The sequence below is a fragment of the Castor canadensis genome, chromosome 8, assembly GCF_047511655.1.
Source record: "Castor canadensis chromosome 8, mCasCan1.hap1v2, whole genome shotgun sequence".
Lineage (NCBI taxonomy): Eukaryota > Metazoa > Chordata > Mammalia > Rodentia > Castoridae > Castor > Castor canadensis.
The window spans coordinates 75,109,964-75,127,661 of record NC_133393.1 but is presented as its reverse complement, the minus strand read 5'-3'; the positions used below and the strand labels follow the sequence as shown (position 1 = coordinate 75,127,661).

General features: G+C 33.2%; 1 protein-coding gene across 2 annotated transcripts in view; it reads left to right on the top strand.

The window, feature by feature from the left end:
* The window catches only part of Syt10 (synaptotagmin 10), a 54,219-nt gene that overhangs the window by 17,423 nt on the left and 19,098 nt on the right, over positions 1–17,698 (top strand). For both annotated transcript variants that reach the window (XM_074083114.1, XM_020154825.2), the window contains exon 3: positions 11,660–12,227. In XM_074083114.1, the coding sequence (XP_073939215.1) occupies positions 11,660–12,227 (568 nt within the window). The remainder of the gene's footprint in view (positions 1–11,659; positions 12,228–17,698) is intronic.

Here is a 17,698-nt window from a genome sequence, read left to right as displayed (position 1 = left end):
CCCTTATTTGCTGGGGAAATGTCCAGGGACCCCCACTGGATCCCTAAAAGTACCAAGCTCTATAAAGTGATGTTTTTCCTATGATACATACCTGTAATAAAGTTTAATTGATAAATAAGTACAGTAAGAGATTAACAGCAATGAATAACAATAAAACAGAATGTGGTCTCTCTTAAAATATCTTACTATACAATACTCATCTTTTATCTTGCTGTGATGATGTGAGATGATACAATGCCTACAGGATGCAATAAAGTGAAGTAAGTACAATAGGAGTTGTGAGGTAGTAGAAGGATACTATGTAAGAGTTACTTGAACACAAACACCAAGATACTGTGACAGTGGGTCTGATAATCACGAAGGCTACTAAGTAACTAAGAGGCAGGTAGCATACACAGCATGAATACACTGTACAAAAGGATGATCTACATCCTGGATGAAATGGAGCAGAATGGTGCAAGATTTCCTCATGCTTGTCAGAATGATGCACAATTTAAAAGCTATGAATTGATTACTTCTGTAATTTTGCATGCAATATATACAGACCTCAGCTTATCAGTAAAAACTGAGACGGCAGGCAACTAAAACCAGTGAAAGTAAAACAAAGGATAAGAGGGTACTATACTAACAACAGCTATGAATATATATCAGCTTAGCCTTCAGAATTATTCATTATTTTATGTTTATAAGTATACCTCACATAGGGAAACTCAATTAATGAAGAAAATCAAGGTAATCTGTGTTTTGTAAAAACCTCAGAAGAACAAAAATTCTATCTCCAAAATATTATCTGTTGAATGTAAGATTATCTAATTATCCCTAGCTAGGGAAGAATTCTATCTGAAAACAAATGTGTGAAGCTTGGCTTTGGGCAGAGAAATGGCTTCTAGCAATGAAGAGACATCATTTTAGTTCTGAATTTCTCAGTCATTGTGTAGGAAAAAAAACAGTAATTATATGGAAAACCTTTTTCTCTCAGTCTTAAAAAACATAAGGTTATATTGTACATACATACCTGATATTTTCTAAGAAGAAAGTACCATGCAAATTCACAATTTTGCTAGAACTTAGATATTCTCTCTGCCTCTTTGAGATGAGAGAAAAGAAAAGAAGAAAAGAAGAAAAGAAATTATTTCTGAGCACTTGTAACTTAGTCACTGTGCCAAGGCACCCTTCCTGTTAATCCTTCACCAACCTACTTAGAGAAAGTATTATTAATTATCTCCATTAGTTGTAAGTTAACCAAAGCCCAGAGAGATTACAACATTTGCCCAAAGTTATGCAGCTGGTAAGAGTAAGAATTCAAATTTATCCATATTGATGGGCCTCAGTTCAAGTTGCAAAGCAAATGAGATATAGTTTTTCTGCAACTAAAGACTTGGTTCTGAAGTCTGCTGAGGATAAGTAGGTTGGAGTTTGGAGAACAGGGTCATCTTCCTGTTCATTCTATTCAATTAGAAATCTGGAATTGTGTATGGTTATTGTGAACAACTAGATTCATTATTCTAAATCTTCTTGGCGTTAGGGTGCATTCCTTGTAGAAAACTTGATTATTCCTATTTCTCAAAACCCCTCATCTACATTAATTACTTCATCATACTAGAAATTACCTTTATATGGAGAGGAAGAGGAAATTTCAGAGTTCATTATGCAGTCCAGTTGGACACAGAGATGGAGAGTACATTATTATAAATTAAATTATTCAGCTTGAATGCCAACTTTTCCCTGAGATAGAGCAAAATCAATCCTACATGCATGCACAAGCACACATCCACAAAATAAATTTAATTTTAATACTTGGTGTCCTCACCTTATTAGTTCCAGCTCTGCTGTGATGATGGTACTCCCTTTTATTTGGTTCAAACAAAAGATGACAACATCACATCTTTCAAGTGCAGTTTGCCTTTATACTAAAATAACTTTCTGATGGATCCAGAAGTTTCCCAATTTCTTATCTCCATTTTCAGATACCTGAACACTTGGCTATATCAGCCTGACAGGCAACCAAATCACCCAGCTAGCATTCATGGATTTCTTCATGACTAACATTCTTGTAATGCCCATCTTGATTGACTACTCTTCATTCACCCAATATCCTTATTTAACATATATTTACTTCTGGGTATTGTCAGTGTATTCTGCACACTCTTTCCACTCTGAAAACTCTAAGGAGCTGGAAGGAAATGTACAATAGTGTAATGAAAAGCTATGATATGTGATTTCAACTTCAATATAAGGAATTATGAGTGTCTACTGTGTGGTCAAAAATGTTGAGGTCAGAAATTATTTCCAGCTGAGGCTGAAGAAAACTAGGAATCCACATATTGTGCACGGCAATTGGAAGAAGATGTACATCCCCAGTGGAAATATTTTATTTGGAAAGTCATAGAACAGAAAGTATTACTGCGAAAACAGCAAGTAAGCTACCTTGTTCAGAAAACAGAGTTGAGTAGGGGAATAATGGAAGATAAATTCTTCTGGACTTAAAATATAGAAAGGACTTGAAATCCTTTCCAGCTGAGTTGTTCACAAGCTGTCCTATCAAAAATATTTGCAGCAGAAGAGTCACTTGAATAAGAATTATATTTTAGGATAATTAACATAGCAACAGTTTATATGACAGACTGTAGAAGAAGACATGTATTTTGAAACTAATATACTAGTCCAGGCATAGTGAAAATCAGGAAATAGCAAACAGCAACAAAAACGACAGATACCTAAGAAAATTTATAAAGGAAGAATCTAAGGTGCTTTACAAAAAAATTTAATGATACCTTAGTCACCCAGTATCAAGTTCAAGCCTTTTAAAAGTCTAACATTGAAGGCTTGTTATAATCTGACTATACCAAAGTTCCATTATAGTGTATTTGTTTATATGCCCCCACACATATAGCTCTGTGCTCTTTTCTTAGGCAAAACATCTGCTGTATTCACTTCTATGTTGCTTTTTGATGCCTAGACAAAGCACCATAGAAACTCAGGGCATACATATTTAGTTAAAAATTCAATGAACGAATCCAGTCTCCTTATGTTACCTATCCAAACAGATCTTTCATGGTTGCCAACTAGAAGAGTATTGCGCTTTTTTATCAGTCTCCTGAAAGCTTTATCTCTGTTTTCCTCTGTGATTGTGCTCACATTATTTTCCTTGTCTAAATGAACTCTTTTTTTATCTACTCTTAAGATCTTCACAGAAACTGCACCTGATATTCTTTCTCTCCTCAATTAATAAGCTATTATCCTTATTATCTAGATCTGTAGTTACAATCTCACAACTAACTACAGTGTCTTACTATTGAGCTCCTGCTGTTTGCTGAACTAAACCCTAAACTCACAGTGAACAAGGTGTATAACCTACTTTCCTGCCCTCCTGATTTCCACTACTGTGTAGGTGTGTAACAAGCATCAAGTGAGTGCTTTTGTTTGATTGATTATGGCTTCACTTCATTTTGTACTATTAAAGACACCAGGTAGTGAGATAACACCATGCTCATATTACAAGAAGGTCAATGATGGTAAATCACAGGATAAATATGAGAATCAATTTTCTGTGCATTCATTAGTGGTATAAAGATGACATGAAATAGTCAGTGGTGAAATAATTTGATGAGAATGAGGAATTATATGGATTTGTCACTGAGAGGATTGAAAGTACCTACTGAAAATAGTTGGGAAATATAACGGGAGATCCAATTAACACGAACAAAAGCAGGAAAATATGCATAGGAAAAACTACTGACTCATATGTTCTGATGGACTTACAATATTTACAATTAGTTATGGTTGATTAGAAAAGTAATTCTTGAAATGATCACACACAATGCCAGAAATATTCAGTGTACCTCATTATAAGGAAAATGAAGAATCATGTAAAAACATAAATAGGATTATATAATTTTATTTACTGCAAAATACTCTTTAAAAATTAAATTTCTCTCAAAGCAGAGCAAAAATTGAAATTGTTTATTCCAGGTCATTGTAAGGAATGAAAAACAAGATGTTACACAAAGGGAGAGTAGCTAGCTAGGACAAGAAGCTGCAATGTTTGCGCAGAACAATGGAATGACCAAAGGTCTATCCCCTTAAAACAAAAGTTCATAAAACATGCTTTATGATAACTTCAGGTGGTTAAATAATTTCTTTTATAAAAGATGCATATTTGGTGTATGCACTTGATCATTGCTCCACTTCATTTTGCTAGATTGTAACTACAACTTCAAATAATAAGGATAATATCTTATAATTGGGGAGAAAAATTAGACTCAGGTACAGTTTCTGTAAAGACCTTAAATAAAATTATACAAATGTAAAATTATATAATGAAGAGTAATATTATATAAAAGTAAAATTATAAAAAGAGTAATTTTATATAAATTATAAAAGTAAAATTATTTACTAAAAGTAAATAAAATTATATAAAAATAAAATTATGCAAATTTTATTTACTCTGAATAGTTTTTTTCAAAATTAAATTTTTCTCAAAGGATAGCAAAAATTGAAAGTATTCATTCCAAGCCACTGTAAGGAGTGGAAACAAGATGCTATATGAAGCTAGTTGAAATACAGCAAAATGAAGTGGAGCAGTGGTAAAGTGTTTACAACAAATATTACTGAAATAGGATAACTCTTTAAACCAAAGTCAGGCACAAAACCCTACAAAATATATTCACATTTGAAGGGTTTATTTTCTGACACTAATAAATACTATTTTCTTCTTCTCCTTCATTTTCTTCTTCTTTTTGTGGTACTGGAGTTTGAACTCAGGGCCTTGCACTTGCTAGGCAGGCACACTACCACTTGAGTCAAGCCCTAGCCCTGTGTCTTCTTTATAATCAAATAATTCCTGAGGCACTTGATGCTATTAGGCACAGGAATCTTAGGATAAATTATTTTTATACATTCTAACAGGCATTTTCCTAGTCCCAGTACTTTTTATGATGAAATAAAAAGATGAATAATACCTAGTCTTTGCCATTATAAAGTGTAATAAAAGGGTTGGACATGGCAGACAGTGTGAAAACAGGTAATTTCAATACATCAGTTGCAATATGCTTGAGGATAGGTATAGACACAGAAGTGTCATGGAGGACAGTTAGTAAACTCAGCTGAAGAACTATTTCTGTTTTTCTTCAAAACCTAGCACAGCTTACCAGGAGGTAGGACTTATGATATTCAAAAACAGGGAAGGTCTGAAATGGCACACTAAGTACAGAAATTTAGAGCTAAAATACATGATTATGGTCAAAAGAACTTCTAGGCATCTAGTAATACTATAAGTTCTTAGATTTATTATTTTGACCAATTATTATTGAGAATTATTTTATATTTAAGACTTCACTATATTTCTTGGCTTGTTCTATAAAATAGTATGTTCACAGAACTTTATTTTTAGTTCAGAAACTATCAAATATTTTTGACCTAGTTACTTCATATGCATTCCTTCAGGTATATGCTAGATTAGAAATCAGTTGCTTGTCTGGCATTTTCTTTTTTAACATGGAGAGATGTCAAGGAAGGTATTTTTAGAATAATTAAACTCTTATTTTATTTACTGCTATTAAAGAATAAGTTGCCATAAATTATTTGTATAGAATAAAGGTAAATTTACTTAAATGGATTTTTAATCATTACACTACATAATTGAGAATGAAACCAGTTGTTTCTCTAGATTGTTATTGGATTGTTATCTAGTCATATGGACAAATTTTTCAAGGAAAATATTTAATCAATTTATTTATTCAACAATATTTATTGAACACTTACCGTGTACCTTTTTTGACCTCTGATACACATTAGGGAAAAAATTGTCCAAAAAACCTGCCTATGTTCTTTTAAATTCTATGATGCATTATTAGAAGGCAAGTTGTTTGTGTGTGTGTGTATTAGAAAGTACTAAGTTTTATAGAAAATGATAGCACAAAATAAAGGGATTGGGGGGTCCGAATGGGGGCCAGGGTAAGAACTTTACACCTAGAGGTCAGGATGTATCTTGCTGAGAAGGTAACATCTGAGCAAAGATGAAGCGTTAGAGGGGTGGGCCCTTCTTATCTGGAAGAGCTCTCCTTAAGGCGGGGGTAGCCCCTGCGATGGCCCTGAAGCTAGAAGCTGTGTTTAATGGTATGACTGGAGTGTGAAGAGAATCCCAGGGAGAAATTAGGGGCAGCGGGTCCAAACCACTGTAGGCTTTTTCTCTGAGGATTATTGGGAGACACTGGAGGCTTTTAAAGCAGAGGAGTGGCATAGCTTGTGTTTTCAAATGATTACTTACTCTTCTTTCAAGGATGAATATGAAGGGAGATGCAAGGACAGAGGGAAGAAACAGAAGGAGGCTGTATTCAAGTCAAAGGCGATGTGGTGCAGAACTGGGCAATGGTAGTTAGCGGTGCCCAGAACAGACTACATGCAGGATATATTTTGAAAACAAGCAACAGAATATCCTTATAGATTACCTGGGACATGTGAATAAAAAGGGAGGGACCAAAGATGACTTCACGTTTTCGGCCTGAACATCTGAAATGATTGATTTGAGATAAATGAGAAGGAATACATGAGTATATGAAGCAAAACAGAAGACCTCGATCTATTGATTTTAAGGATTCTGTGAGAAATCTGAAAGAAGTTGAGTGGGTAACTGGATAGTAACCATGACATGCTATAGAAAATTTGTGATACATATGGTGTCCAAATACAAGAGATGATATCATCAAGGTGAATATTGATGGGAAACAGAAAACCAGAGATTAATCTTTCAGGTACCCCAATATTGGCCAGTAGAAACAGCAGAGTAGACTAGGAAAAGCATGATGGTACAGTTTGGAAGCCAATCTGGATGAGGGTTGTGAATTGTGGTAGAGACATTGTTGACTTTTTTTCAATAGCGGTTGTGATGGAATAGGGCATGTGAAACGCTTAAGTGGATTTAAATAGAATCAGAGTACCTGAATTGGAATGAATATACTCTCCTCAGCTATTAAAGGAATTTTGACTTGAATGTGGTATAAAGACAGAGCAGTAGAGGGAAAGAAAATAGGGTGATGAGAAGTTTCTAAAAAGGCAGTTTTACAGGTAATCCTTCTAATTCTCTGAAACCTTCAACCCATTGATTCTAGTACCATGTTGTAGGCCCTAAATTTCCTTTTTACACTCCACTTTCAATTTTTAAGGCAAAATTACAACCCTAAGTGAATTCAACTCTCTGCCATCTCTATACCTGTACAAGTGAAACTGAATTTGGGGGAGGGTTGGGAGGGGAGATGACAACATAAAACAACTCTCACTTACCCACTTTAAATTTATGAACACATTCCTCAAGTAAGTACTTAATTCTGTACACCAATCCATCTCCCTCTCAATCTTCTAGGTTCCCAAGATTACTTTATACCTGCTCATCTTTCTTCAAACTTCTATCATCTTCATCCTTAGACTCATTTCAATAAATGACTTCACTTCACATTTCACTAAGAAAATTGGAGAAAAGGGCAGACACCTTCCACAGACTTCTACCAAATCATCAATTCTCTTTTCAGCACCCATATGCATGCATTTATCTTCCTGATTGATACTAGATTAGCTATCATTCTTTTGATCTAAAGCCAGAGACACCACTTGTATACGTGGTCTCATTTTCCTTCATGTCACCTTTAAAACACTCCTCTCTGGTTCTTGCATTATTAATTCTACTTGACCAGTACTCTGTGAAAGGATTGTTTTATAGATGAGGAAAATAAAGCTCACACAATTAAGTAACTTGGGCAAAGTTACCCTCCCTGTGTAGGGCAGCTGAGGCCAAATTGCAGCCTTATTCCATATAGTACTTTTTGCATGGATGGGGCCCTCCTAGGTTTGAAGGATAAGAATGGGATAGGTAACAGTGAAGTGGCTTGCACTTTTTGATTGGTTGGGTATTTGTGTGTAATGATATAGCCACTAGTCACTGTCATTCTGGGAAAGACAGAGAGAGTGAGAGAGCAGCAAGTTGAAAAAAGATCTGTGTTGTCATGGCAATAGGTTAACATTGTAATAATTAAAGCTTTTCTTAACTGACTAGCTAAACTGCGACTTAGAATATGCACTATTTACCCTATAATTAGGATACTAGCTTACAAGAACAAAAATGTTACTATATTTTTTTTCCTATTAGAAGAAGATTTATAGCTTTGATTCCTATTACAAAAGGCTTTACAGCTGCACAATTTATATTCAGAAGAATAAAGAAAATAATTGTGATTTTTGAGTGGAGAATAAATTAAAGTTTTATTATATCACAAAGCATGACTGAAATTATGGAATAACCCTATAAGGAATTAACTGCTTAGGAATTAACCTTTAGGAGTTTTTCTCAGAAAAATCAAAATCATGGTGCATAAATGAAAATGATTTTATCAGGAACATTAGATTATTTATTCAATGAACTATCCCAGGTATCTTAGGAACATTGATTATACATACTGGATTATACTAGATTCCTTTAATGCTTCACAACAATAAATATACAACCTATATTCATTGTTTATCTTGTTACTTTCATAAATTCTATCAGATCTTTCCCTAAATCTAATTTAGTCTCTCCATCCTTTATATCTGGTTAGGTTCAAGGTCAAAATTCATTTCATTGCATAACTAGTGAGTTAAAATTGGATAGGTCTAAGGAAACAGATACTAGTTTGAAAATATATGTCATTTATTATAAACTATACTGTAACAATAAAATTGATAATGTTTTACATGATGTCTAATTATAATTTTACTTACAAATTAAACATCCATGCTGTGTTTCAATTGTTGATAATGAGTCAAAGAAGTGAAAAATATCTCTAAAAAAAATCTCAAAAAAGTAGGCTTCAGATCTTACTGATTACATAAGTATGTTATTTATAATGTTAAAGTGAAAAAAGTTACATAAAAGCCCATATAAATAAATTTCAGTGTTTTCTATGGTTAGTTAACAGGATGATTAATTTTTCAAGTAATTTAATTAAATGGGAAAACCATGAATATGACAGTATAGTGTAGTAGTCAAGAGTGTGGCCATAGACCCAGACTCCCTGTCAAATTTTAACTTAGCACCTGCCTAGCTATGCTACTTTGGATAAGTTACTTCTTTGTGCCTCATTGTTCTTTGTAAAAGAGGGAACACAGTACTTCATAAGGTTAACTAAGGATCTAATCAATAAAGAACTTAAACCTGTACCTATCACATCATAAGTACTCATTATGTTAACTTTTTTTAAAAAAATCTGAGGAGCAAGGGCATTTTAAAATTTTTATTGAAAACGTAATAGCATTTCTTTCTTTTATTGCTATTTTTACTAGTCTGTTTTAACCCAAATTATCATTAGCTATTTTCTCTCAATCTAATTCTTGAATTCTCTAGCCCTAATCTAACACTGGAATATTATTTTCTCTGTAAGCCTTCTCTTTTCATCCCTATAATTCTATGACAGCCCAACAAAACTTTCCTCTCATTGTGGTGGTTAAGTTTAAGCAGAATGTTAAGAAGAGATCTTTCAGAACTGTTGTATTGTACTTTCATATTTTCACCTGTAACACTGTTCCTCCACTTTACAAGTTTCAATCATTACCTTAATTTATCTTTATCTTAAATATATATATATGTTGAGCCATAGTTCCTTTTCATTTTTTTTGGAGGGGGGGATATATGTGAATAATACAGAAACAGGCAAAGAGTTGCCAGTACTTTCAGAACTTATTTTGGTCCATCTGTCTTATCTGTGCAAAAGTGAACTCTATAAAGAGTTTGAATTGAAGTACAGCTATAAGCATTTTTATGAAATTGAGTAATTCTTTGATATTTTAGTCATTACAGACAGTAAGCCGATATAAAGGTATAAACTTGGCAAAATCTCGGATTATAATTCTGATTTTAATAAATCTCACTTTATTAATACACATAATAATAACCATGGATACTGAGACCCATAAAATCAAAGAACTATAGAATGACAAGGAATCACAGAAATTTCAGTTAGAAAATACCTAATAGTCTAGCATCTCACTTGAGGCAAAAGTCCTTTTCTTCAACATCTTCCAGTTTGGGGAAATTCATTATCTCACCATGTTAGATAACTTGAGGTATTTCCAAACATTTCCTTATATTAAGCTGAAGTCTGTCTACCTCTGCCTTCCATAAACTCTTACTGTCATACATGAAGAAAACAGCCACCATTAAACCCATCTTTGCACTTTGCCCCTGGTTTTCTCCTTTCTTGGTTTAGCATTCTCCCTTCTGGATGTTCACAAAAGTTTTATTTCTCTTTAAGAAATCAATGCACATATACACATCAAAGAATCAAACATTAACTAAGAATGTCCTCAGCATTTGTGCTATGAAAGGTGTAGATTTGACACAATAAACAACAGATATGAGTAGAGAATTTTGAAGTGAGTACCCTGACCATGCACTAAAAGGATATTCACAGCTGAAGGGTCTTACAGAAAGCAAAGTGTACCATGATGAGGGTCTAGATTGAGTACCAATGGAAATGGAGTGAAATAGATAAGCATATGAGATGTTTCAAGAGGACGTAGAGAACTGCATAAATCTCATGGATGAAAGAAGGTGATTTGGAGCATACTGCTTATTTCTAAGTGAGAGTGACTCATGAAAATGTTAGTGCTATTGTCAGGGATTGTAAGAGAGAGAACCAGTGTGACAGCAAAAGGGAGAAAATGATGAGTTTGCTTGAGTTTGGGGTAGAATTAGGACATCTATTTAGAAATCTTCATTGTAGAACTACAGATATAGGAGAAGAAGTTTATGTAGCTGGGATATAGCTGGGGAACCATCAGATTCAAGATGAGATTTATGATGAGAGACAAAAACAAATGATCAGGGACTGAGCCTGCAAGAAATATAGGCTGGCATAGCTTATTATAGAAATGATTCATAAAGAAAGTGTAAGAGAAGCAGACCAATGCAAGTCACACATAAAAGACATCAGTAAGTTTACATATTTAATATTCTGGAAATGCTGAATGGTAACAGTGACTATAAAAAATTCAATTTCAATTTCAATTTTTAAAACCCTGTTATTTTGGAACCAAATTCCAAAATTCTATATTTTAGGCTGCCACACTATATATTCTTTGTAAAAGCAAATATTCATATAGTTATCTTAAGTCCTAGAAATAATTAACACATAAGAATAAGTGGACTTATGTTTATATTTTAAAACCATAATCACTAAAACATGAATTCAAATGTCCACATGAAAAGTAACAGACCACCTGAATAACTTTAATATTTACATCCAGGTATACCAAGATGATTGATAACATTTGTAACTTTTGCGGGATATTGAAATTTGTTGGTAATCATGTTTCTTTATAATGCTCTTTAATTATATGTTTACGATTGAGTATGAAATTACAAAAGTTCAAAATAATGTACATCTCTGAATTTCATTTATTTCTACAATTTAGGAGATTTTTTCTTTGAATAGTGTTTCTACTTTTTTCAAAAGTAGTTCTTTGTACGTGTGTGTGTGTGTGTGTGTGTGTGTGTGTATCTACCCATGTAGATGTAGACATTGCTGTCTTTTCATTGTCTTAGGAGTTGGGAGAGTTTATCTTTGTAGATTTGCCATCAAAATGATCTACCTAAATGATTTTGTGTTTATGTGTGCATGTGTGTGTACAGCCACAATTCCTTCAGGAGACACCTACCAAGACAAATGCAGGTTTCCAGTGTTGACTTTAACATGGGCACTGAACCTGTTTTGCAACGAGGAGAAACAACAACCAGCATTGGGAGAATAAAGCCAGAGCTCTACAAACAAAAATCAGTTGATTCCGAGGGCAACATGAAAGAAGATGTCAAAACCTGTGGGAAACTTAACTTTACTCTCCAGTATGATTATGAAAATGAACTCCTAGTTGTTAAAATTATCAAAGCCTTAGATCTTCCAGCTAAAGACTTCACGGGAACTTCTGATCCTTATGTGAAGATGTATCTTCTTCCAGACAGGAAAAAGAAATTTCAAACCCGTGTGCACAGAAAGACTTTAAATCCTCAGTTTGATGAAACCTTCCAGTTTCCAGTAGCATATGACCAACTAAGCAACCGAAAACTACATTTCAGCGTATATGACTTTGACAGATTTTCTAGGCATGACATGATTGGGGAAGTGATTCTTGATAATTTGTTTGAAGTCTCTGATCTCTCCAGGGAAGCAACAGTATGGAAAGATATTCATTGTGCTACCACAGTAAGTAATAATGCCACCATTATACTGTTTTTATTTGACCTGTGGTGGTGTATAAAACCAATATCACCTAGATTATTATTAGAATAAATTCTGCAGCGTTATAGAATTTAGATCCAAAGAATGTGCAAAAGTAAGATTTGATTATATAATAATAATTGAGGTAGTTAACACAGTGTAGATAACATTAGTGGTTGTGTAAATGGATAAATAAGCTTTTATAAATTTCTAGAAATAATAGGTCCTTTCTCTTATAAAATTTTTATGTGTAACTTCTTCCTAGCACCCAGTTTCCTCATGGTTAATATTGAATTTCATTATTAAGGTGACTTTGTTCCACAGATCAAACCAAAAGTGTACTTTGATGCTATTTGGTTTGATGTAAAATAGCCCATGTGTATTCATGGGATATACGTGATTACAGTAAGTTAAATGTTGAATAAGCAATAGGTGATTATTTATATTAGAACTCTTCCATTAAAAATGTGCTTTCTTAATTAAGGTAATATCAATTATAGTATTGAAAATTTGGAAAACAAAATTTATAAAAATACAGAGAATAAAATTTAAATAATCAACAATGCCTTTGATTAGATCAACATTTTTGCATATTGCTTTCCATTTTTTTTTCTATGCATGCATTAAAATAATTCAGATCATATTAATTTAAACTTTTTTCACATTGACTTTCATGCTCTATTTGTTTCAGTGCATGACACTTAAATTTATGATCCATTTACTGACCATTTTCTTATTGTTATATGTTTAAGTTAGGTATAGCTGGTGAAGTGGCTGAAGTGGTAGCAAGTGTAAGGACCTGAGTTCAAACCCCAGTACCTCCAAAAACAACAAAAAAAAGTTTAGGATTTAACATACCCCTAGTACAATAGTAATGAGAGAGAGAGAGAGAGAGAGAGAATGGAAAAAAAGGGGGGAAAGGTAAAATTTTGTTGTATTAAAAATCATGGGTTTTTCCAAATCTATTTTATTTTATTTAAGGCTATTTGCATGACAGATTTATAGAAGTGGAATTAGAGAACTGGTCTTCTAGGTTAGATAGCTAAATTGTTTTGATTTATTAGTTTAAAATGGAGTCATTTAACTTTTACTATCAGGTTGTCTTTATATATTTACCATCTTTTAAAAAAATTACTAAAATTTATAAGAAACAAAAAACTATTTTAAAAAATAATTTTTAAAAATCAAAATAGCTCCTTTTGTATTTTCTCATCTATATTTCTAGTTGCAGTCAGTATTTGGGATGATTATGCTGTTATTATAAATTATATAGAAAAAATATTTAAAGATTTAAGCTGCCAATTTAATGCCACATTGCATTATCACAAGATTTCCAGAGTTGGGTTTTTATTTCCTGGTTTCCATTGTGATATTTATTAGGGAATAAAAAGGAATAAAAATATGTTTCAAAAGCATATTGAGATACTTTTGGTTTAACATTGGTTTTCCGATTTTTTACTTATATTCCTATAAGGAAAATATGGTGAGAAGTGATTTTCACCATTTTTTAAAATATGGCACCTTCTAGAATTCTACAGATGCAAATAGTAATTAATTGTTAGGTTATTTCTGTTGACTTCAGTCTTATATTATTACTTCTTTTACTTGTTTGGTGTGTTCCAAGGATTAGGGCAGCAACAATACATTTCATTAATAATGTTGTTTTGAAAAACGCTTCATTCATACATTCATGTTCAAGAGTAAGTAATCTACAAATGAAGTCTAAAATTAGTATAATTTTCAGGAGATTGGTAATGGGAGGTTTTATAATCATAAGCTTTTATATTCCAAACTGGTCTTTAGGAAAAGTAGGAATTATTTGTGGAAACGTCAGTTTTTGACTGCTAATAACACATTCATATTTGGTAAATATTAACAAATTCTTTCTTTTTATTTTCAATTCTCCCATGTGTCTGGTGTATTAACTCCCTGTTATGCAGTAAAAATTCTCACAAACTTAATGTCTTAAAACAGCATAAACATAACAGCTTGGTTAAAAGCATGACATTGATTCCTTTCCAGAGGCCATTGAAGAGATCTGTTCATTTCTTTCCCTTTCCCTGCTTCTAGAGGCCACAGGCATTCTTTGATTTAAATTGAGCCTGCCTGGGTACTGTAAAGAAAAACCTCCCTGTCTCAAAGCCTGTAATCTTGATAATTACAAATGTAACTTTAAGTATAAGTACTCTCATAATTCTTATAATCTCATAATTATAAGAATTCTTATAATTGATGATTCCTATTTGAAAGTCAATTGTTAAATTTTTACTGGCATATATGAATTATAAAGGAGGGTTCATTGTGATATTTCCATACATGAATATATTGTACATTGAAATAATACACCCCCTCTATTACTACTTTTTTTATTCCCCACCACCTTTTTTAAAACAACTTTTATCAGTTTTTGTTATTCAGTTTTCATACATGCACGTGAAGTACTTTCATAATATTCACCCTCCTTGACCCTCTCCTTTCACCTTCACCCCCCTCACTGGCTCCATCTCCAAATAGCACCCCCTGTTTTACACTCATGTCTTTCTCCTTTTTAGGTTTAGATTCCACATACCATATAGAACATGTGATATTTTCAGAGTGCTTTTATATACTATAAATCTCAATCAACTTAATTTAGTTCGAAATTCATTGTGAGAGTATGTTTGATCACTATGAAGAGCAGCATTTGATCTATCTTTAATTTTTAATGTTTTTTTTTTAGTATCATTAAGTTGTACTTCACTAACATACCAATGGAAATGTCATGGCTCTTTTTACTTCTTCATGCCAACTATATCTTATACTTATTGAAAATAGAACTGTACAAAACTTAGAATTGCTGCTTTTAGTAGTTTTAAAAATTGCTTTAAGTGTTTCTCTCCAACAAATTTTCATCATGGAATCTCTGTCACATTATTATCCATATATTCAAATTCCTATGCAAGGCCTTATCCAAAACAATCTTCCTAGGACAGTTCAATCCATGAAATTTAATTTTTTTCCCTATAGGATTAGATTCAAATAAGATCAGTTTTACTATATGAATATTCACTGAGAAATGGGTATGTACAAATTTATATTTAGTTAAAAAATGTAGTACAATACCATGTTTAGTCAAAGACATAAGTCCAACAGAAGAGACAAGTAAACAAAAACTAAATCTTTCAAATACAGATCACAAGCCTGTGAGCCCAGGTAGGCAGAAGACATAGGTAGGAGGATCCTGATCCAGCTAGCCTGGGCAAAAATGCAAGACCCTATTGAAAATAACTAAAGCAAAAAGGGCTGGGGACATGGCTGAAGTGGTAGAGCACCTGCCTAGCAAAGACAAGGGCCTGAGTTCAAATTTTGGTACTGCCATAAAGAAAAAAAAGTAAAAAGAAGAAAGCATTTATCTACACACACACACACACTTTTTGGGGGGTGTATTATATTTAAGATCATCTTTGGATGATGATAGAATTCGGAAAAAAAAAAGAGTGGATTGTTCCTTGAAGAGAATTAGCCTGAAAAAAAGGAAATAGCAAAACCGCTGAATGTTCTCAGAGAGGGAAAATGTACAGCGCAAATGTGAGATGAAGAAAACTATGGAAATCTGAACCAGAATGATGCAGTGTACCTAAACTTCAATCAGGACCTTTAATGACATGGGAGTTATGTTTACTTGGCTTTTATCAGGTAAGTGAAATGCTGATACTGTCATCTCATATGGCAACTCACTCTGTACAGTGGATAGGAGTGAGGGATTGTGAAATGAAGGGGTGAGGCAGGAATCCAATACAGCAGTCCACACAAGATGAAATGAAGCCTGACTGAGGCTGATGACCACAGGGGTAGAAAGAAGCTAATATTTGCTCATGGAAGCCCTGTCTGATGTTCTTACCTAAACATTCTGCAAGTATTTGGCTATGTCTACCACTTGCCTCTGAGCTTCTGGATGTCAGAAAGCATCTTGTAAATTTCTTGTGCCTCCCACAGCACATACAAGTATATAGTGACTAATCAGTAAATTCTTGTTGAATAAATGACCTGGCAAATTTTCAAATAAAGTCAAATGTAAGAATGTATGTAAGTACAAAGTTACCACTACTAGAGAAACAAATAGTACAATGATGTGCCCTACTAACTACAAATCTGTAATTATATTGTTAGATATATTTTGTTAGTATTAGCTACTCTCTATAGACAAAGTATTTTAAAATTTTTCAATGTATGGTGCAAATCATTTCTGTTTAAGAAGGACTGACATCATGAATTAGCTTTTTTTCTCTCTCTTTTAAAGTCAGCACTGAATGACAAAGGAAGCAATAGAGGTGTGAGTCTGTTATGTGTAAAACTTAGTTTTCACTTCAGGTAATATCCTACAACATGTGGTGCATATAGCAAGCTAACTACCTCTTGTACTCACCCAGAAAAAAATGCCAATCTAGGAAAGAAATACACTGAGAGCAGTGTGTACCCTATGCCACTATTTCTGTGACAGGACAGAGAATGACGTTTTTGTATTCAGTTATATATGCACAAAATGCCTATGTGAAGACACAAGAATGTAAGAATAGTAGTTATCTATTGGCAAAAGTTGTAGAAACTGGATGAATGATCATAGAAAAGGAATAACTTGCAACTTATTGTTTTGTTTTGTTTTATTTATATGTGCATACAATGTTTGGGTCATTTCTCCCCCCTTCCCCCCACCCCCTCCCTTACACCCCTGACTCCTCCCTCTCCCCCCACACCCCCTCGCTACCAGGGAGAAACTATTTTGCCCTTATCTCTAATTTTGTTGAAGAGAGAGTATAAGCAATAATAGGAAGGACCAAGGGTTTTGCTAATTGAGATAAGGATAGCTATACAGGGAGCTGACTTGCATTGCTTTCCTGTGCAAGTGTGTTATCTTCTAAATTAATTATGCAACTTATTGTTTTATCTATTTTTATTTTTAAATCATGTGTTTATTACGTTATTTAAATATTTAATGAATTCTTTTGACAATTCAATTACTGTAAAAGTTAATGTATTTTGATTTTTTGAAAGTAGTTTTCCCATGCATACTCAAGAAGCCATTGAAAATATAGGAGGAGGCTGAGGAAAATATTTCCCTTTTTTGATCAGAACCAAGTTTATTTTGCATATTTACTTATTTATTCATCAACTCAATAAATATTCTTGGCACCAATTATGTTCTAGGTGCTTAAAAATTCTCAAGTGCATGTACATACCACATTGACCTGTTTAGAGGATAAAAAGTTCAAATCTATTGTTTTCTGACTAAGCATCTGTCAAGTATCATCTGAAAAAGTACACCTAGCATGACAGAAATAAAGAAACTCTCCTGTTCATTTAACCAACCATTCAGAGTACTAAATGTTCCTTTTAAGCTTTGGGTTGGAGAAATGTATTTTATTGCTCATTATTAAATTTTCCTTAAGTGTTTAATTTTTCTTAATTCAATTATTTCT